This window comes from Phyllobates terribilis, unplaced genomic scaffold, assembly GCF_046119375.1.
Source record: "Phyllobates terribilis strain yellow unplaced genomic scaffold, ASM4611937v1 Scaffold_4__5_contigs__length_816908805, whole genome shotgun sequence".
NCBI classification, from domain to species: domain Eukaryota; kingdom Metazoa; phylum Chordata; class Amphibia; order Anura; family Dendrobatidae; genus Phyllobates; species Phyllobates terribilis.
In genome coordinates this window covers 473,320,249-473,337,538 of record NW_027362764.1, presented here as the reverse complement: position 1 = coordinate 473,337,538, position 17,290 = coordinate 473,320,249, and the positions used below count along the sequence as shown (strand labels likewise).

The 17,290-nt window shown below is 44.6% G+C and overlaps 1 protein-coding gene across 1 annotated transcript in view; it reads left to right on the top strand.

Annotated features, from left to right (window-relative positions):
* IRF4 (interferon regulatory factor 4) overlaps positions 1-16,081 on the top strand; it is a 57,685-nt gene extending 41,604 nt beyond the window's left edge. The window contains exons 6-9 of the mRNA XM_073676656.1: positions 6,964-7,071; positions 7,514-7,867; positions 8,564-8,676; positions 11,526-16,081. Of these exons, the coding sequence (XP_073532757.1) occupies positions 6,964-7,071; positions 7,514-7,867; positions 8,564-8,676; positions 11,526-11,669 (719 nt within the window). The 3' untranslated portion in view covers positions 11,670-16,081. The remainder of the gene's footprint in view (positions 1-6,963; positions 7,072-7,513; positions 7,868-8,563; positions 8,677-11,525) is intronic.
* Positions 16,082-17,290: the final 1,209 nt, after the last annotated feature.

Sequence of the window (17,290 nt, the reverse complement as noted above, 5' to 3'; positions counted from 1 at the left end):
GTCTAGTGTGAAGTTTCCACAATCAGTGATGGTCTGGGGAGCCATGTCATCTGGTGGTGTAGGTCCACTGTGTTTTATCAAGACCAAAGTCAGCGCAGCGGTCTACCAGGAAATTTTAGAGCACTTCATGCTTCCCTCTGCCGACAAGCTTTTTGGAGATGGAAATTTCATTCTCCAGCAGGACTTGACACCTGTCCACACTGCCAAAAGTACCAATACCGGGTTTAAAAACAACAGTATCACTGTGCTTGATTGGCAGTAAACTCGCCTGGCCTTAACCCCATAGAGAATCTATAGGGTATTGTCAAGAAGAAGATGAGAGACACCCGACCCAACAATGCAGACGAGCTGAAGGCTGCTATCAAAGCAACCTGGGCTTCCATAACACCTCAGCAGTGCCACAGGCTGATCGCCTCCATGCCACGCCACATTGATGCAGTAATTGATGCAAAAGGAGACCCGACCAAGTATTGAGTGCATTTTCTGAACATACATTTCAGTAGGCCAACATTTCGGATTTTAAAAACATTTTTCAAGCTATTGTTATAAAGTATTCTAATTTACTGAGCTAATGACTTTTGTGTTTTCATTGGCTGTAAGCCATAATCATCAACATTAACAGAAATAAACACTTGAAATAGATCACTCTGTTTGTAATGACTCTATATAATATGAGTTTCACTTTTTGTATTGAAGAACTGAAATAAATTAACTTTCTGGTGATATTCTAATTTAGTGAGATGCACCTGTAAGTGATAATATAAATAAAATGATTTGGTAGAATAGGGACAACTTTTTAATACCCTTTATGCATTTAAATAAAAGTAAAATTTTATTGCCCTATAGAGAGGGATATTACATGGGGTCCTCCTCATTTGGTTAATAATTGAGTGTACATCCCTCCAGGCTATTGTTTGTCCTCCTCTTGATTTTGGTTTTCACATTACTATTTAGTCTTATTGCTGTTGTAGCATCTGAACATTGGACTTAATATATGGAGAACATAGTATATAAGTGGTAATCTGTAATGCACACGCCCGGGCTGAGCGGCGTGTACGTGTGATTCCACTGGACCGTGCCGGAGAGTGAATGCCTGGAGAGGCGTAACTAGGTATTCACCCGATCCGACCAGGGTCGCACGACGGCATACGACGCCAGTGCACCAAGGAGGAACCGAGCAGAGGGATCAGGTGCTACTCCAGGACAGACCCCGGACACGGCTGTTGACCCACACAGGGGAATACAGGAACAGACTGGTTAGGCTGGCACACAGACTGGTGGGAATAGGCAGGGACGACTGGTATGCAGGCAGGTGGGTATGCAGGCAGGGGGGTACAGGCAAACACGGCTAGAGTGCAGACAGGAAGGCACTAGCAGGTAGGAACACAGGCGGGATAGGACCTAGTACACACTGGGACTCAGGAACAGAACCACAGATGTGGCGGACAAACACAGCAGAGTGAGGCCGCCCAGAGAGGTGAGCGAGAGCAGGGCAGGACGAGACCGCCTGGAGCGGTGAGCAAGGGCAGAGCAGGACGAGGCCGCCTGGAGCGGTGAGCAAGGGCAGAGCAGGACGAGGCCGCTTGGAGCGGTGAGCAAGGGCAGAGCAGGACGAGGCCGCCTGGAGCGGTGAGCAAGAGCAGAGCAGGACGAGACCGCCTGGAGCGGTGAGCAAGAGCAGAACAGGACGAGACCGCCTGGAGCGGTGAGCAAGAGCAGAACAGGACGAGACCGCCTGGAGCGGTGAGCAAGAGCAGAGCAGGATGAGACCGCCAGGAGCGGTGAGCAAGAGCAGAGCAGGACGAGACCGCCTGGAGCGGTGAGCAAGACGGCAGAGAGCAGAACGAGGCTGCCGGAGCAGTGAGAAAGAAGGAGCAGAGCGAGACTGCTGGAGCAGTGAGAAAGAAGGAGAGAGCAGAACGAGACTGCCGGAGCAGTGAGAAAGAAGGAGAGAGCAGAACGAGACTGCCGGAGCAGTGAGAAAGAAGGAGAGAGCAGAACGAGACTGCCGGAGCAGTGAGAAAGAGGGAGCTGAGAGAGACTGCCGGAGCAGTGAGGTAAAGGGAGAGAGCAGAACGAGACTGGAACTGAGTGTACGGAAGAGACCGACACTGCAGCGGGATACAGGAGCGGGTCTGGGAATACGGCCCCCAGAGAGGCGGGACGAACAGGCAAGGAGCGTGTTCAGACAGGACAGACAAGATACAGGAGCGGGTCTAGGTAATCGGCCCCTAGAAGGCGGGAGGAACAGGCTAGGAGCGTGTTCAGACAGGACAGACAAGATACAGGAGCGGGTCTAGGTAATCGGCCCCTAGAAGGCGGGAGGAACAGGCTAGGAGCGTGTTCAGACAGGCCTGGAAATACAGCCTCCAGGATAGGCAGACAAGAGAAACACAGAACGGGACCTGGCACCTTCAGAGTGCAAGCACACACTGAATGAAACACAATGCTCAGGCAGGGATTGATTGGAGCAGCTGGGTTATATACCAGGTGACAGACAGCAACAGGCCGAGGACGCACAAGGGGCACGACCCACAGCAGGTACAAAAAGCAGGAAGTGATCGGGCGCCGCCCCCAAGCAGCAGAAACAGACACAAACAGACAGCACGGAGGGAAGCCAGAGAGACATTCCGGACCGGAGACCAAGTGCGCGCTCCCGCACAGTGGGAGATGGACCACCATGCAAGGGCGCCGCCAGGTATGTTACAGTACCCCCCCCTTACACCCCCTCTTCTTCAGGCCTGCCAGAATCTTCCGCAGGGAACTCGAGGGCCAATCCCCCACTTTAAGGAGATCACTCCCACTGTCCACAGGAAAAACTGGTCTCATCTGGTTAGCTAGGATGCTACCTCCTATCCAGCCATCCTCAGCAACAGACGAAACGGGTGGAGTACCAGGAACAGCACACAAGGAAGTCTCTCTCCACATATTTTCAGGTGGCACCCCAGAGGGTACAGGAGACAACTGGAAGTCCTCCACCGGGTTGGAGGGGAGCAGAGACTTGGGGGTAAACTCTGCTTCGAGGTACATCTTGTCAAGCTCACAGGAAGAAATAGACGGGTTATCAGGTACAGGATGAGGAAAAATCACTGTCTCTTTGTTATCTGGTGGTACCCCGGAGGATTCAGGAAACAACTGGAGGTCCTCCGCCAGGTCAGAAGAGTGCAGAGGCTCGGAGAAAACATCTGCTTCAGAGTACACTAGGTCAGACTTACTGGACGAAGCGAGCGAGGTATCAGGTACAGAGTATAGGAGAGTCTCTGTCCTTTCGCTACCAGGTAGCACCCCGAAGGGTTCTGGAGACAACTGGAGGTCCTCTGCCTGGTCAGAGGGGTGTAGAGACTCATGGGTAACATCTGCTTCAGAGTACACTAGGTTGGACTCACTGGACGAAGCGAGCGAGGTATCAGGTACAGAGTATAGGAGAGTCTCTGTCCTTTCGCTACCAGGTAGCACCCCGAAGGGTTCCGGAGACAGCTGGAGGTCCTCCGCCTGGTCGGAGGGGTGTAGAGACTCATGGGTAACCCCTGCTTCAGAGTATACTAGGTTGGACTCACTGGACGAAGCGAGCGAGGTATCAGGTACAGAGTATAGGAGAGTCTCTGTCCTTTCGCTACCAGGTAGCACCCCGAAGGGTTCTGGAGACAATTGGAGGTCCTCCGCCTGGTCGGAGGGGTGTAGAGACTCATGGGTAACCTCTGCTTCAGAGTACACTAGGTTGGACTCACTGGACGAAGCGAGCGAGGTATCAGGTACAGAATATAGGAGAGTCTCTGTCCTTTCGCTACCAGGTAGCACCCCGAAGGGTTCTGGAGACAACTGGAGGTCCTCCACCTGGTCGGAGGGGTGTAGAGACTCGGGGGTAACTACCACTTTGGGGTACCCATTGTCAGGCTCACAGGACGGAGCGGACAAAGTATCGAGTACCAGGTGTAGAGAAGTCTCTCTCCATTTGTCATCGAGTGGTATCCCGGAGGATTCAGGAGGCAACTGGGGGTCCTCCGCCAGGTAGTAGAGGTGCACAGACTCTGAGGTAATCACAGCTTCGGAGCATCCTTGGACATGCACACCGGTTAAAGTGGGTGAAGCATCTGATGCCGGGTGCAGGAAGTTCTCCTGTGTGGAGTCTGGATGGGCAGTAGTCTCTTCGGGCAGGAGAACTGGTGCACTACCCACGCACATTACCCGTTGGGGCTTCTCCGGGATACAGGGAGATGAAGCTTCAGTAGGGACTTCAAGGTTGGGGTCAGGAGGTCTCAGGGAGGACAGACCCTGGCGTGACGGCTTGCCTCTACGTCTAGCACGTCTGGACTGCCTCTTGAGGTTGGGAGAAGTATTCCCGAGAGCGTAGTCACCCTGTGAGGATTCTGGGTGGGCAGTAGTCTCATTGGGCTGGAGGACTATTGCGCTACCCACACACATTACCCATCGGGGCTGCTCCGGGATATTGGGAAGTGAAGCTTCAGCAGGAGCCTCCGGGTTAGGATCATCGAAGACCATTAGAAAGGCCACCAGGAAGGCCATTATGTCCAGGACGATAGGATCCTGTGTTTCCCATAGAGGGTTGATCCATTCCAAGGCATCACCCGCTAGGTTAGACATAATGAATGCCACCTTAACCCGATCGGTGGGAAAACATAGAGGGTAGAACTTGAAGTGTAGCATGCATTGCTCCACAAATGCATGACTTTGTCTTGGATCCCCATAGTAACGTGGCGGATCCGCAGGAACGAGAGCAGATAGATCCATCTGGACGGGTGCGTAATTAGCCAGGAACTCAGCTAGAGAAAAAAAAAATTGTATTTATTTATTTTTAATGCATGTATTCGCTGGAAAACGTCTCAGAGAGCGAAGGCCGTGGGGCTCAACGGGAACCATGGCCTGAGTATGCTGTAATGCACACGCCCGGGCTGAGCGGCGTGTGCGTGTGATTCCACTGGACCGTGCCGGAGAGTGAATGCCTGGAGGGGCGTAACTAGGTATTCACCCGATCCGACCAGGGTCGCACGACGGCATACGACGCCAGTGCACCAAGGAGGAACCGAGCAGAGGGACCAGGTGCTACTCCAGGACAGACCCCGGACACGGCTGTTGACCCACACAGGGGAATACAGGAACAGACTGGTTAGGCTGGCACACAGACTGGTGGGAATAGGCAGGCACGACTGGTACGCAGGCAGGTGGGTATGCAGGCAGGGGGGTACAGGCAAACACGGCTAGAGTGCAGACAGGAAGGCACTAACAGGTAGGAACACAGGCGGGATAGGACCCAGTACACACTGGGACTCAGGAACAGAACCACAGATGTGGCGGACAAACACAGCAGAGTGAGGCCGTCCAGAGAGGTGAGCGAGAGCAGGGCAGGACGAGACCGCCTGGAGCGGTGAGCAAGGGCAGAGCAGGACGAGGCCGCCTGGAGCGGTGAGCAAGGGCAGAGCAGGATGAGGCCGCCTGGAGCGGTGAGCAAGGGCAGAGCAGGACGAGGCCGCCTGGAGTGGTGAGCAAGAGCAGAGCAGGACGAGACCGCCTGGAGCGGTGAGCAAGAGCAGAACAGGACGAGACCGCCTGGAGCGGTGAGCAAGAGCAGAACAGGACGAGACCGCCTGGAGCGGTGAGCAAGAGCAGAGCAGGACGAGACCGCTAGGAGCGGTGAGCAAGAGCAGAGCAGGACGAGACCGCCTGGAGCGGTGAGCAAGAGGGCAGAGAGCAGAACGAGGCTGCCGGAGCAGTGAGAAAGAAGGAGCAGAGCGAGACTGCTGGAGCAGTGAGAAAGAAGGAGAGAGCAGAACGAGACTGCCGGAGCAGTGAGAAAGAAGGAGAGAGCAGAACGAGACTGCCGGAGCAGTGAGAAAGAAGGAGAGAGCAGAACGAGACTGCCGGAGCAGTGAGAAAGAGGGAGCTGAGCGAGATTGCCGGAGCAGTGAGGTAAAGGGAGAGAGCAGAACGAGACTGGAACTGAGTGTACGGAAGAGACCGACACTGCAGCGGGATACAGGAGCGGGTCTGGGAATACGGCCCCCAGAGAGGCGGGACGAACAGGCAAGGAGCGTGTTCAGACAGGACAGACAAGATACAGGAGCGGGTCTAGGTAATCGGCCCCTAGAAGGCGGGAGGAACAGGCTAGGAGCGTGTTCAGACAGGACAGACAAGATACAGGAGCGGGTCTAGGTAATCGGCCCCTAGAAGGCGGGAGGAACAGGCTAGGAGCGTGTTCAGACAGGACAGACAAGATACAGGAGCGGGTCTAGGTAATCGGCCCCTAGAAGGCGGGAGGAACAGGCTAGGAGCGTGTTCAGACAGGCCTGGAAATACAGCCTCCAGGATAGGCAGACAAGAGAAACACAGAACGGGACCTGGCACCTTCAGAGTGCAAGCACACACTGAATGAAACACAATGCTCAGGCAGGGATTGATTGGAGCAGCTGGGTTATATACCAGGTGACAGACAGCAACAGGCCGAGGACACACAAGGGGCGCGACCCACAGCAGGTACAAAAAGCAGGAAGTGATCGGGCACCGCCCCCAAGCAGCAGAAACAGACACAAACAGACAGCACGGAGGGAAGCCAGAGAGACATTCCGGACCGGAGACCAAGTGCGCGCTCCCGCACAGTGGGAGATGGACCACCATGCAAGGGCGCCGCCAGGTATGTTACATAATCTCTCTAGTAGGTAAGGTAATTGCACCTTTTTTTCTGAAAGGCCAGATATTCTATGATTCATACACTCTAGGTACACCCTAGGAGATAGAGGTGGTGAATTGTACATGTAATTTTCTGGGTAAACCACAATACATCAGTGCTACAGAAACCAGTGTGAGAAAGTTGTGCCCTTTTAGGCAGAGTACTATATTCATGCATTACCGTTGACTTTTTTTTCTCCCCCGAGCTTGTAAATGTAGAGTTGATTATGATCATATAAAGGGATACCATAAACTGAGAAATATATTTATCTCATTTAATAGGTTATCAGGTTACTGGCTCTTTCTATGCCTGTCCACCATCAGAGTCACAAACTGCTGGACTACCCATAGAACCAAGCTTACGAGCTGGAGAAGCCATTGCTTTATCAGGTAAGCTGCAAATCTAGGTGGTAATGTGCAATAATAGGCAGTGACATAAGATAATAGCCTAATGTTCTTATATGTGCTGTTGTATTTAGCAACATTTTATTCTATATTTTTTCATGCTTTTTTGTGAAATTACACATTGTCCTCACTTATTTATGTTGCCTGGAAGGTTTGTGTCTGACTTCCCTTATTCATATTAGACCTCTAAATACATCATAAGGGGAGAAGTAAAATAATTGTGTGTGGGCTGTAAAGGTGGCACATGGTCGGGACTCAGTCATGCTAGCCAGCTTCTCCGCAGATTGCACATGACACTGACATCTTCATCCATTTCCATTACTCATACCTAGATTATATGATAACCCAGTTCTGATGCAACTGACCTCTAATTATAGGTGAGATGAAAAAGTTCCATTATTCTAATTGACTTTCATTGACTTTAAAGACTGCCGGCTTCATATCAGTTTATATTATCGAGAAACCCTGGTGGGTGAGAGAACAACATCCAGTCCAGAAGGATGCAGGATTTCACATGGACAATGCTTGGAAATAAGTCGTATGGATCAGATCTTGTTTCCTTACCCTGAGGATAATAGTCTGCGGAAAAACATTGAGAAGCTGCTGAGCCACTTGGAACGGGGAGTCGTCCTCTGGATTGCCCATGATGGAATATATGCCAAGAGACTGTGCCAGAGCAGGATTTACTGGGAGGGACCTTTGTCTATGTACAGTGATCGCCCCAATAAGCTGGACCGAGACGTGCCTTGCAAGTTATTTGATACGCAGCAGTTTTTAACAGGTACATTTGTTTGTATCACTAATCGTGTAGTTTAATATCAAAAGTCAATATTGTGAAAAGAACAAACAGGAATCATAGATGAACATAAGCCTGATTATTTTTCAGCTTATCTTCTGCATACTCCACCATACATTATACATTTGGTAGAACAGCAAGAAGGGTACAGATAGTTGCTTCATTTTATTAGTTGTACTGGCAAAATGAAAAACAAAATGTTTTGAAGCTACACATGCCCTTTAAAATGTATAATAAGGCACTGTGCGTACAGCGTCAAGCCCCTCTCATCAGTGTATACACCAGGAATAAATCCCAGGGTATACACCAAAAGTATCCAAAGGACTCCATTTACCCAATAAAGCCCAATAGAGGGTCTTTTTGGCCTCTGTTGGGTGTTGTATGTTTCGGGAAACTATTTTTGCATATGTTTAAGTGTGAACAGTGTGAGCAGAGAGACTTTGAAAGGTTCATGTAGGGAGGTTTTGCATGTTAGTGGGGAAGCATTTATTAGAGACAAAGGTAGGCATTGGAAAACAATGTGGTTGAGGTATTACATTTTTGGTGAAGTCTTTTTTGGACTGGAGTGACATATAAAAGTTAAAGATATTTTTAATTAAAATCTGTACATCTTATATCAGTAGAGTATATGAGACATTGCAGTTTCTGAGCATTCTGTTGACTAATATGTGCGATTATCAGAATTACAGGCATTTGCTCACCATGGACGTCCAGTACCAAGATTTCAGATTATTTTGTGCTTTGGGGAAGAATTTCCGGACCCTCAGAGAGGAAGGAAACTGATTACTGCTCATGTAAATGTTCTTTTTCTATCACAACTATATTTATTTTCTTTATATATGCATATTTGATATGATGTAACTAGATATATTTATTAGTTATTAATTTTAGGTGTTTCACAGAGTTCTGTTAATTGTATATCTCCACTACCTGGAAAGCGCATTAAAAAAATTTAAAGAAATAATAGCAATGGATAGGCTGAGGTTGTTCAATTTGACACATACAAAGTCAATATAGGGCTTACCACTAGCGATGAGCGAGTATGTTCGGTTAACCCTTTCGGCGAGTATGCTCGGGTGAGTACCGAGTATCTTCAGCATGCTCGATATGTTTGAATCACACCCGTGTGCATGATTTGCGACTGTTTGACAGCTTTAATACATGTGAAGAATGCTTGTTTCTTAAGCATTCCTCACATGTATTAAAGCTGTCAAACAGTCGCAAATCATGCACACGGGAGTGATTCAAACATATCACCGAGCACGCTGAAGATACTCGGTACTCACCCAAGCATACTCGCCGAAAGGGTTAACCGAACATACTCGCTCATCACTACTTACCACGTCTCTGTTTAAGTCATTCAGATGCAGTAGGTGCCAGGCCCGTTGTAGACTACCAAACTCAATATAGATTTAGTAAGGCTACTTTCCCACGATGAGTTTTTGGTGAGTTTTTTTGACTCTATATATTTTTGAAAAAATGCAAGTAACCTATTTTACGTAATGGGTGCAGAAATGGTACAGAAAATCTGCAACATCAAAAAGTCACAAAAACTTATCGTGAGAACATAGCTTACGGTGAAAGGCACATCCACATTACCTAAAAGCATAGGCAGATTATAATGAGGGCAATCTGGGCTACCACCTGGGGCACAAGACTACGGGGGGGGGGGCATAGCCAGATTGCCCCATTATAGTGGCCACATCTTTGGACAGGGAGCTTTCCTGGAGCTCCACTGTCTGCAATACAGAATGGCAGAGCAGCTCCAGGGGAGCTCCCGTCACCTCTTCTGTGATGTGTCGGGCACAATGACGTCATTGCGCCAGCATGTACGCACTGGCCACAAAAAGAAGTGAACTCTGGGGACTATAGCAGAGCGCCAGGGTAATGGGAGTGAGGGGAGTGTGTGTTATTTATTTTTAGTTTTTTTAAATGTGTATGGGATGTGTACCATTATATAGGAGGCTATGTGGGGCTCATACTGTACATACAATGCTATGTGGGGCTCATATTGTATATAAGAGGCTATGTGGAGGCTCATACTATATATAGGAGGCTATTTAAGGGCTCAAACTATATATAAGGAGATATGTAGGGGCTCCCACTGCATATAGAGAGCTATATGGAGGCTTAGGGCACAGCCCCACTATCAGTATTTCGTCAGTATTCGGTCAGTATTTTTTCTCAGGAGTGGGATCCAAAACCAGGTGAGGAACAATCAGAGAAAAGGTATAATAGAAACAAGTGCACAAATTCTGCATTTATCACCCACTCCTGGTTTTGTCTCCCACTCCTAAGAAGAAATACTGACCGAATACTGACCAAATACTGATAATGGGGCTGTGGCCTTATACTGTATATAGAGGCTATGTGAGACCTCATGCTGTATATAGTGGGGCTGTTTGGGGGCTCATCCTGTATATAGAGAGCTATGTGGGGGTTCATTCTGTATATGGGGAGCTATGTGGAGACTTCTACTATATGTAGAGGTCTATGTGAGGGTTAATACTGTATCTAGGGAGACTATGTGAGGGCTCACACTGTTTCTATGGAGGCTATGTGAGGGCTCATACTGTATATAGGAAACTATGTGGGGGCTATATATATATATATATATATATATATATATATATATATATATTTGACTTAGCCGCTTATGGTTAATAATGCATCAATTTTATGCATTCTATAAGTAACAAGTACACAGATAGTAAGTCCAAAAAAATCGACCAGCAGAAGGGCTTGCAATAAAATCCATAGATTTATTGTTGAATTCTTCGTACAAGAGTAAAAAACACCAAGCAGTGTGCACATAAAATCACATAGGAAAGAAACACAGGTTACGCGTTTCTGACCCTCAGGCCCTTAGTCTCTACCTAACAAGTACACAGAGATTTGTTTTTTCTTATGGAGAATTGCCTGTGGCAGTGCCTTAGAGTCCATAACACAGTCCTGAAGGGAACTGTATTATGTTGTATTCAAAGGACTTAAAAGAATCTGTCAGCAGGATTTCATGCCCCACACTATTTATATGTGCATGTAGGTCTTTCATAGACTAGTACAGTAATATCTTTACATCACCAGTCCAATCCTCTGTTACTCAGAAATCAGCTTTTGAATTGATATGTAAATGAGACTATTGCAGATCTGAAGACTCTGTCACTCCAGCTCTATTCCCTTGCAAGCACCACCGCATTCTTCTTGACTGATGGCTCGTTTGCCTAAAGTCACACAAAATAGAGGCTGTCAATCAAGCAGCTAGAGTCAGAACTGTGAGGGGAATAGAGCTGGAGTGGCAAAGGCTTCAGATCAACAACCTCATGTGCATATAAATTTAAACGCTCATTTTTCAGTAACAGAGGAACGGACTGGCCATATAAAGGTATTGCTGGACTTGTCTTTGAAAGAGCTACATGTGAATATAAATAGTTTGGAGGGTAAAAATAATATGTATGATTGCATTTAATGTGTCTTTGGCAAATAGAAGTGTGCATGTAGTGAATGAAAGCTGTGCCCTTGATCATATTTCTAACGCAAAAGGGTATTGTGAACAACCAGTCAATGGACCAACCAAGCACTTGGGAAGTATTAAAAAACTAAAAAGAAATTACAGCATAGTATCAATGTGATTTTTGTTTTCTAGGTTGAGCCTGTATTTGCAAGACAGCTTATCGGATTTGCAGAACAAAACGGAGGACATTTTTTAAGAGGATATGAATATTCAGATCTTATTAGCACCTCAGAAGAATATCATCGGACAATTCGTCATATCCCACTTCAAGAATAAACTAGAACCCGTAGTCGACTTCCCATGTAAAGGGCACCTATCGTTTTTATCTATTTTTTATATTATTTTTTACATACTTAAACACGTTGCCGATCAATAGTGGTCAGGGTTCTCAGATCCCCACTTATCGCTCAAAACACTGCTCTGATGAGCACTTCTGAAAACAGCCCCACTAAGCTCTTGCAGGATTGCATGCACAGAGCGGTGTACACACTCGATAAAAAGTCTGAGCCTGTACACAAAGTGGAGTACGGGCGCACAGACTTGCTATTGAGTCTGCAGTTTGCAGTAGTGAGCACATCAGAACAGTGTTTGGAGCAATCTGTGTGGATCTCAGGGTCCGGACCCCCACCGATCAGGAACTTGTTTAAGTATGTTAAAAGCATATTAAAAATAAATAAAAATGATCCGGCTTCCCTTCTTTTGCTGAACTATGTACAATTGCTGAACTATGGCAGCTCAGGTATGACTGACAAAAGACCTTTTTTATTGTGATTTTAAGGGATGTTTTTATAATTAATTTGTAAATCTAAAATATGCATTTTGGTCTTCATATTCATTCCAATAACATAATTTGTCTATTTTATGAAGTTTATATTTTCTACATCTAAAACTGTAGTTGTGGTTTGTGAAGTATAGTTTAGAGTATATTGCAACAATGCAAATTTGCAGAAGAATTTCTATTGGAAAATCCACAGAATACTAAAGCAGCAGCTTTGTGGATGAGATGTTGCCATCCACACGCTGTGTATTAAATCTCCAGCTTATTTTGATCTGCATTGTGGAATTCCAATTTGCAGCATGTCAATTTACGCTGTGGTTTTTCTCTGTAGATTAAACCTGTGGCCAATCCATAGCTCTTTCACATCAGTTTTTGTGGTGTGTGTGCTATATATAATATTTTTGCACATACAGTAGCTCATGCACCCCTTTACAAGCAAAGTGCCTTTTCACATATCCTTTTTTACGGACCAATTGTTCACAAAAAAAAATACTACTTTGATCTATGTTGTGGATAAAACTCATCAATGCAAGTCAATGACTGTGGAAAAAAAACAGAAAACACGTGGATATCCTCTGTGTGCCGTCCACATTGTTTAATGAATAGGAAAAGCTAAGCTAAATTTTTTACCTCATATGATAAAAACAGATGCAGCAAAGATTGCAAAACACTGGGACACGGACCAAAAATGGATCCAGAACACTGGAAAAAAAAACCATGGGCCGTTTTTCATGTCCGAGAATAAAAAACTGACTTCTGAAACTGGCTTTATAGTGATGTATTGTTGTTTGGGTCATTGTGTCATGTAATGGATTTAAATAGATATATAGCTTTATTCAATCAGCAGACTAAAGAACAAACTTTCTTTGATCTTGATGGTTTCAAACTAAGGCAACGTTCACACTATCAGTATTTGTAAGTCAAAATCAGGAGTGGAACAATCAGAGGAAAAGTATAATAGAAACACGTCACCACTTCTGTATTGATCACCCACTCCTGGTTTTGGCTTACAGATACTGATGTAAAATACTGACCAAATACTGAACGTGTGAACGTGGCTTACTGGAAATGAATGAAATCCATTAATAGATCAACAGAACCTCGCAAATATACATGTAAATAAGAAGCACCAGACAAACTCTGAAGTAAATGAGGCTTTTATATCACTTTTTATCATTTATCCCCAGCAAATGTACGTTTGTGACAGTTTTAAAAGTTTCCAAAGACTTGTGCTTATTCGATAATGCTAGTAAAGGGGGCAGCGGTGCGTGTATTGATGGTAAAGTTGATGCCTGTTTTTGAAATTGTGGAAATTGCCTTGCTAGCTTTAGAAATACACATCTCACAGATGTAAAGTTTTGGGATATAATATCTCACGCATATCATTCATTTCCAGTGCATGTAATAACAATAAAGTATATGCTGCAACAAACACATTTTGCTCAGATTTTCTGGTAGGAAATATGTTGTGATTTTGCTTTAGTTTTATGATGTTAATGAAAAACAGTAAAGATTGTAGCAGTCCTACGCTACCTAACGGCTCATTCAGACGTTCTTGTTTTGCTGTGTTTTTCACAGATCGCACTCGTACCTATAATAGTACGCGATTTTCTGCGGACAAAGAGGTCCATGCAAAATCGCAGAGATGCATCCAGTTTTAATTTTAGTGTTGGATCAAAATTAGCAATGTAAGTCTATGGGTCTGTGAAAAAATCAGACAGCACTCAAATGGCATCCAAGTGTGTTACATTTTCACAGACTGTTAGATAGGAAAAGAATAGAGAGACTTTTTTTCTTTTTACCTATGGAAAATACTGATGACATTTGGACTGAACTCAGACAAAACTCTGATAAAACTCGAGTGAAACTCTAACCAAAATTACTGATGAAACTTGGTCAATTTTTATCGTATGTGTAAAAGAAGGGACATGTGAATGAGCCCTTACTATGTATCTGATAAAGATACAAGTTCCTGGATGATTTCTCATCATTGGTAAGGTAGAAAGATATAGATAATTGACTGAAGTCAATCTTGCCCACTGCTTCATAATACCAATGTATCTCAAAATTTCACCTAGAGTTGCCCTACAAAACAAAACCTCACGCAGTTGTGTTGATGGAAAAGTACAGCATGACAAAGCCAAATTCTTTTACACAAAGACTAGTTTTTATTGTACAAAATAAACCAGCCAAAAGCTATATACCTAAAAGGTATTGGATCTGATTCATCAAAGCTTTCATGCCAGATGAAATTGGCCAAAATTTAGCAACTTTTGGCATTTTTATGCCAGTTTCTCCCAGCTCTGCTAAATGGTCAGAGTTGGGACGGGACTCTTAACTGGAGCAAGACTTCTGGCGTGGCACACAGTGGCTCAAGCCACTTGTAAGACGCTCCATATTCTTGAAGAGGCATATGCCTCTTCATGAATCAGGATCGTCTGACTCCAGCACACCCCCTTATCCAGACTGGGATGAACAATGCCGGTCTTGATAAATTGGCCCATTGTGTCATTTAGACTGCACAGTGAACATCGTAAAACAAAACACAAAAAACAGTAGCTGAATTATTGTGTTTTTTATCCGTCTCCACAAAAAAAGTTAATAAAAGTTGAATGTCATCAGAGTGCAGTCCATTGTTCGCTGACAGAGACAATGGGGAGATGAAGTTCTCCATCTTCTCTGCACCTGTGCTATGATTCTCTCACGTGAGAGAATCTGATCGCAGTAAGATGACACTCAGATCCACTCTGACAGAGTTTGAGCAGAGCGTTATTAGCATATTTGGCCCTATTTTCTCGCATGAGATAATATATGGCAGTGTGAGCGAACCCTAAAACTGGAAATTCTAGTAAGTAGCTTTTTTTTTTTTTGAAGACATAATTCTTTTATGCTGCTATCTATGAAATGTAGGTCTAGGCCTCCTGGATATGAAGCCTACAGAATTTTATGAGCCTGTACAATACTTGTAACCACAAAGCATTGGGAAAGCACACCAGCTCATGGAGGAGCCATACAGTCCAGGCAGATTGCCTACTTGTTTTGGAGCACTTGTTAAATTGTCAGTCTTAGGTCTCATTCAGATGTCCTTTTTTCTCATATGTAAAAAAGGACTGTTTTTCATCTATTTTTGGTCCATGTGTTCATTTTTGTCATCTGTGCGTCATTATTTTTTTTCCATCTAAGCAACAAAAAATTATAAGCTTTTCCTACCCATTAAATTGTAAAAATGAACAACGCTCGATTGACACATGGATAGCATCTGTGTGCGGCCCATTTTTTTTTTAACGGACCCATTGATTTGAATGGACGTGTTTGATCAGTAACTATGACCAAACTTCAATATGTCTCCGTTTTTTTTGTGGACACACCTATAGACTATAGTGGATTCATGTTCAATTGATGAAAAGCATGGATAGAACGTACGTGAAAGATAGACATCTGAATGAGGCCTTAATGATAGTATTGGACAATATACTGCCTGAGCTGTAGGCGGAGAAAAAATCTCTTAGCTAAAATTAAATCCCAGATATTTGTATATGACATTTGCGCACCAATAAGTTCTGCCCTTTTTATGTTCGTTATGTATCACTTACTACCTATAAATGTGTTGACATTAGAAATGAAATGTGTAAAATGTATAAATGAATGTGAACATTTGTTACCCTACCACTTCTTTGCTTTTAAAAAATGCTGCTATATGGGTGTGTACATCACAAGAAAGGAACATTTTTTAGAGATGTGTTTTGGATTTCAAGTTCTTTTCAGTGAATTGCTTCTAAAGTATGGGAGGGTAGTTTCTAGCTTTTCTTTATCACTGATTGAAATAAGCTGTGACCCTAAAATGTTTCTACATCTCCAAAACTGCCAGTTCCATCACAATTTTCTTAAGTTGTTATGCAAGTTATAAGCTCAGGAATATGAATTCACATATATTGAATGTATCTAAAATTTGATCTCTTACTTTTCAGAACCTCGCCAATTATCCTGAGAATACACCTTAGTTTTCATGTATGACCTAAATTTGTTTCTAAAATGTTATATGTGTAGTTTCAATATTTTTTTTTACCTTTTTTAGGTATAAAAAATGAATAAAATGATAAATAAATGATGCCTAAAGTGTGTTCATATAAAATAATAGGAAAAATATGTTGGTGTGCATGGCTTAGGGCTGATATACTCTTTCATTGTGGTATGAAGTGTTTTAAAGAGGACGTTCCACCAAAGTTTTCATATTGAACTGGACACACAATGTCATAGTGGCTGCAGAGTTGAATAAACCTTTTTTTGTTTTGTTCTTTTTTTTTTACATTTCGCCTCTCCTTTGCGGAAATATTAACAATCAAAGTAATTCACACCTAATGATTTCTTTTTTTCAGTCCAAGTGGGTGTTATCAGAGTTTTTATTGGGAGCACGTATTTCTTCCCCCTTAATGATGCTAACCAATCATAAGCAGGCAGTAACACTAAACGGAAAGAAGAACAAACCTCCACCATAGATTAGTGTGTGAGATGTAATGATACAGTCTGATCTCTTCGTCTAACCTCCTGCATGATTAGTAAGGAGAGATGACTAACACCTTTCAGATAAGGTTCCTGTGGGGGCGGGGGGGGGGGGCGTAGCAGCACAGCTGAGTTTAGTTGTCATCTTACAAACCTTTCTCTCCTCGCACTGTCAGCTCTGCTGTACTGCTCTAACCCCCACTCTGTCCATTCAGAAATGAGAGTTCAAAGTGTCAGTATCACACTTATGTTTGTTGGGCTCAACTTGTAATCGTTCTGCAGTAAGATAAGAGCAGGATGACATTAGTTATCACACAGGAGTAGTGCAGAACAGCAAAATAGGCAGGCTGCTCCTATGTGAGATGTAATGACAGCCTGCTCTCAATGTAAAGCGACGTGTCTGCACAGCAGACATTAGTATGACAACTGACACACTCAGTAATCAGGAGAGATGATAGAAGGGTTATAATGTGATACAGTTAAACTCAGTTGCACTGCCCCTCCCCCACACACTGACTCATGCAGGACCAGGAAATCAGAGCTGTATCATTAGGTCTCACAAACTGAGAAACCTGCTCTAAGTTATGGGGGGGTGTTCTTCTTTCTTTTTGAGCGTTGC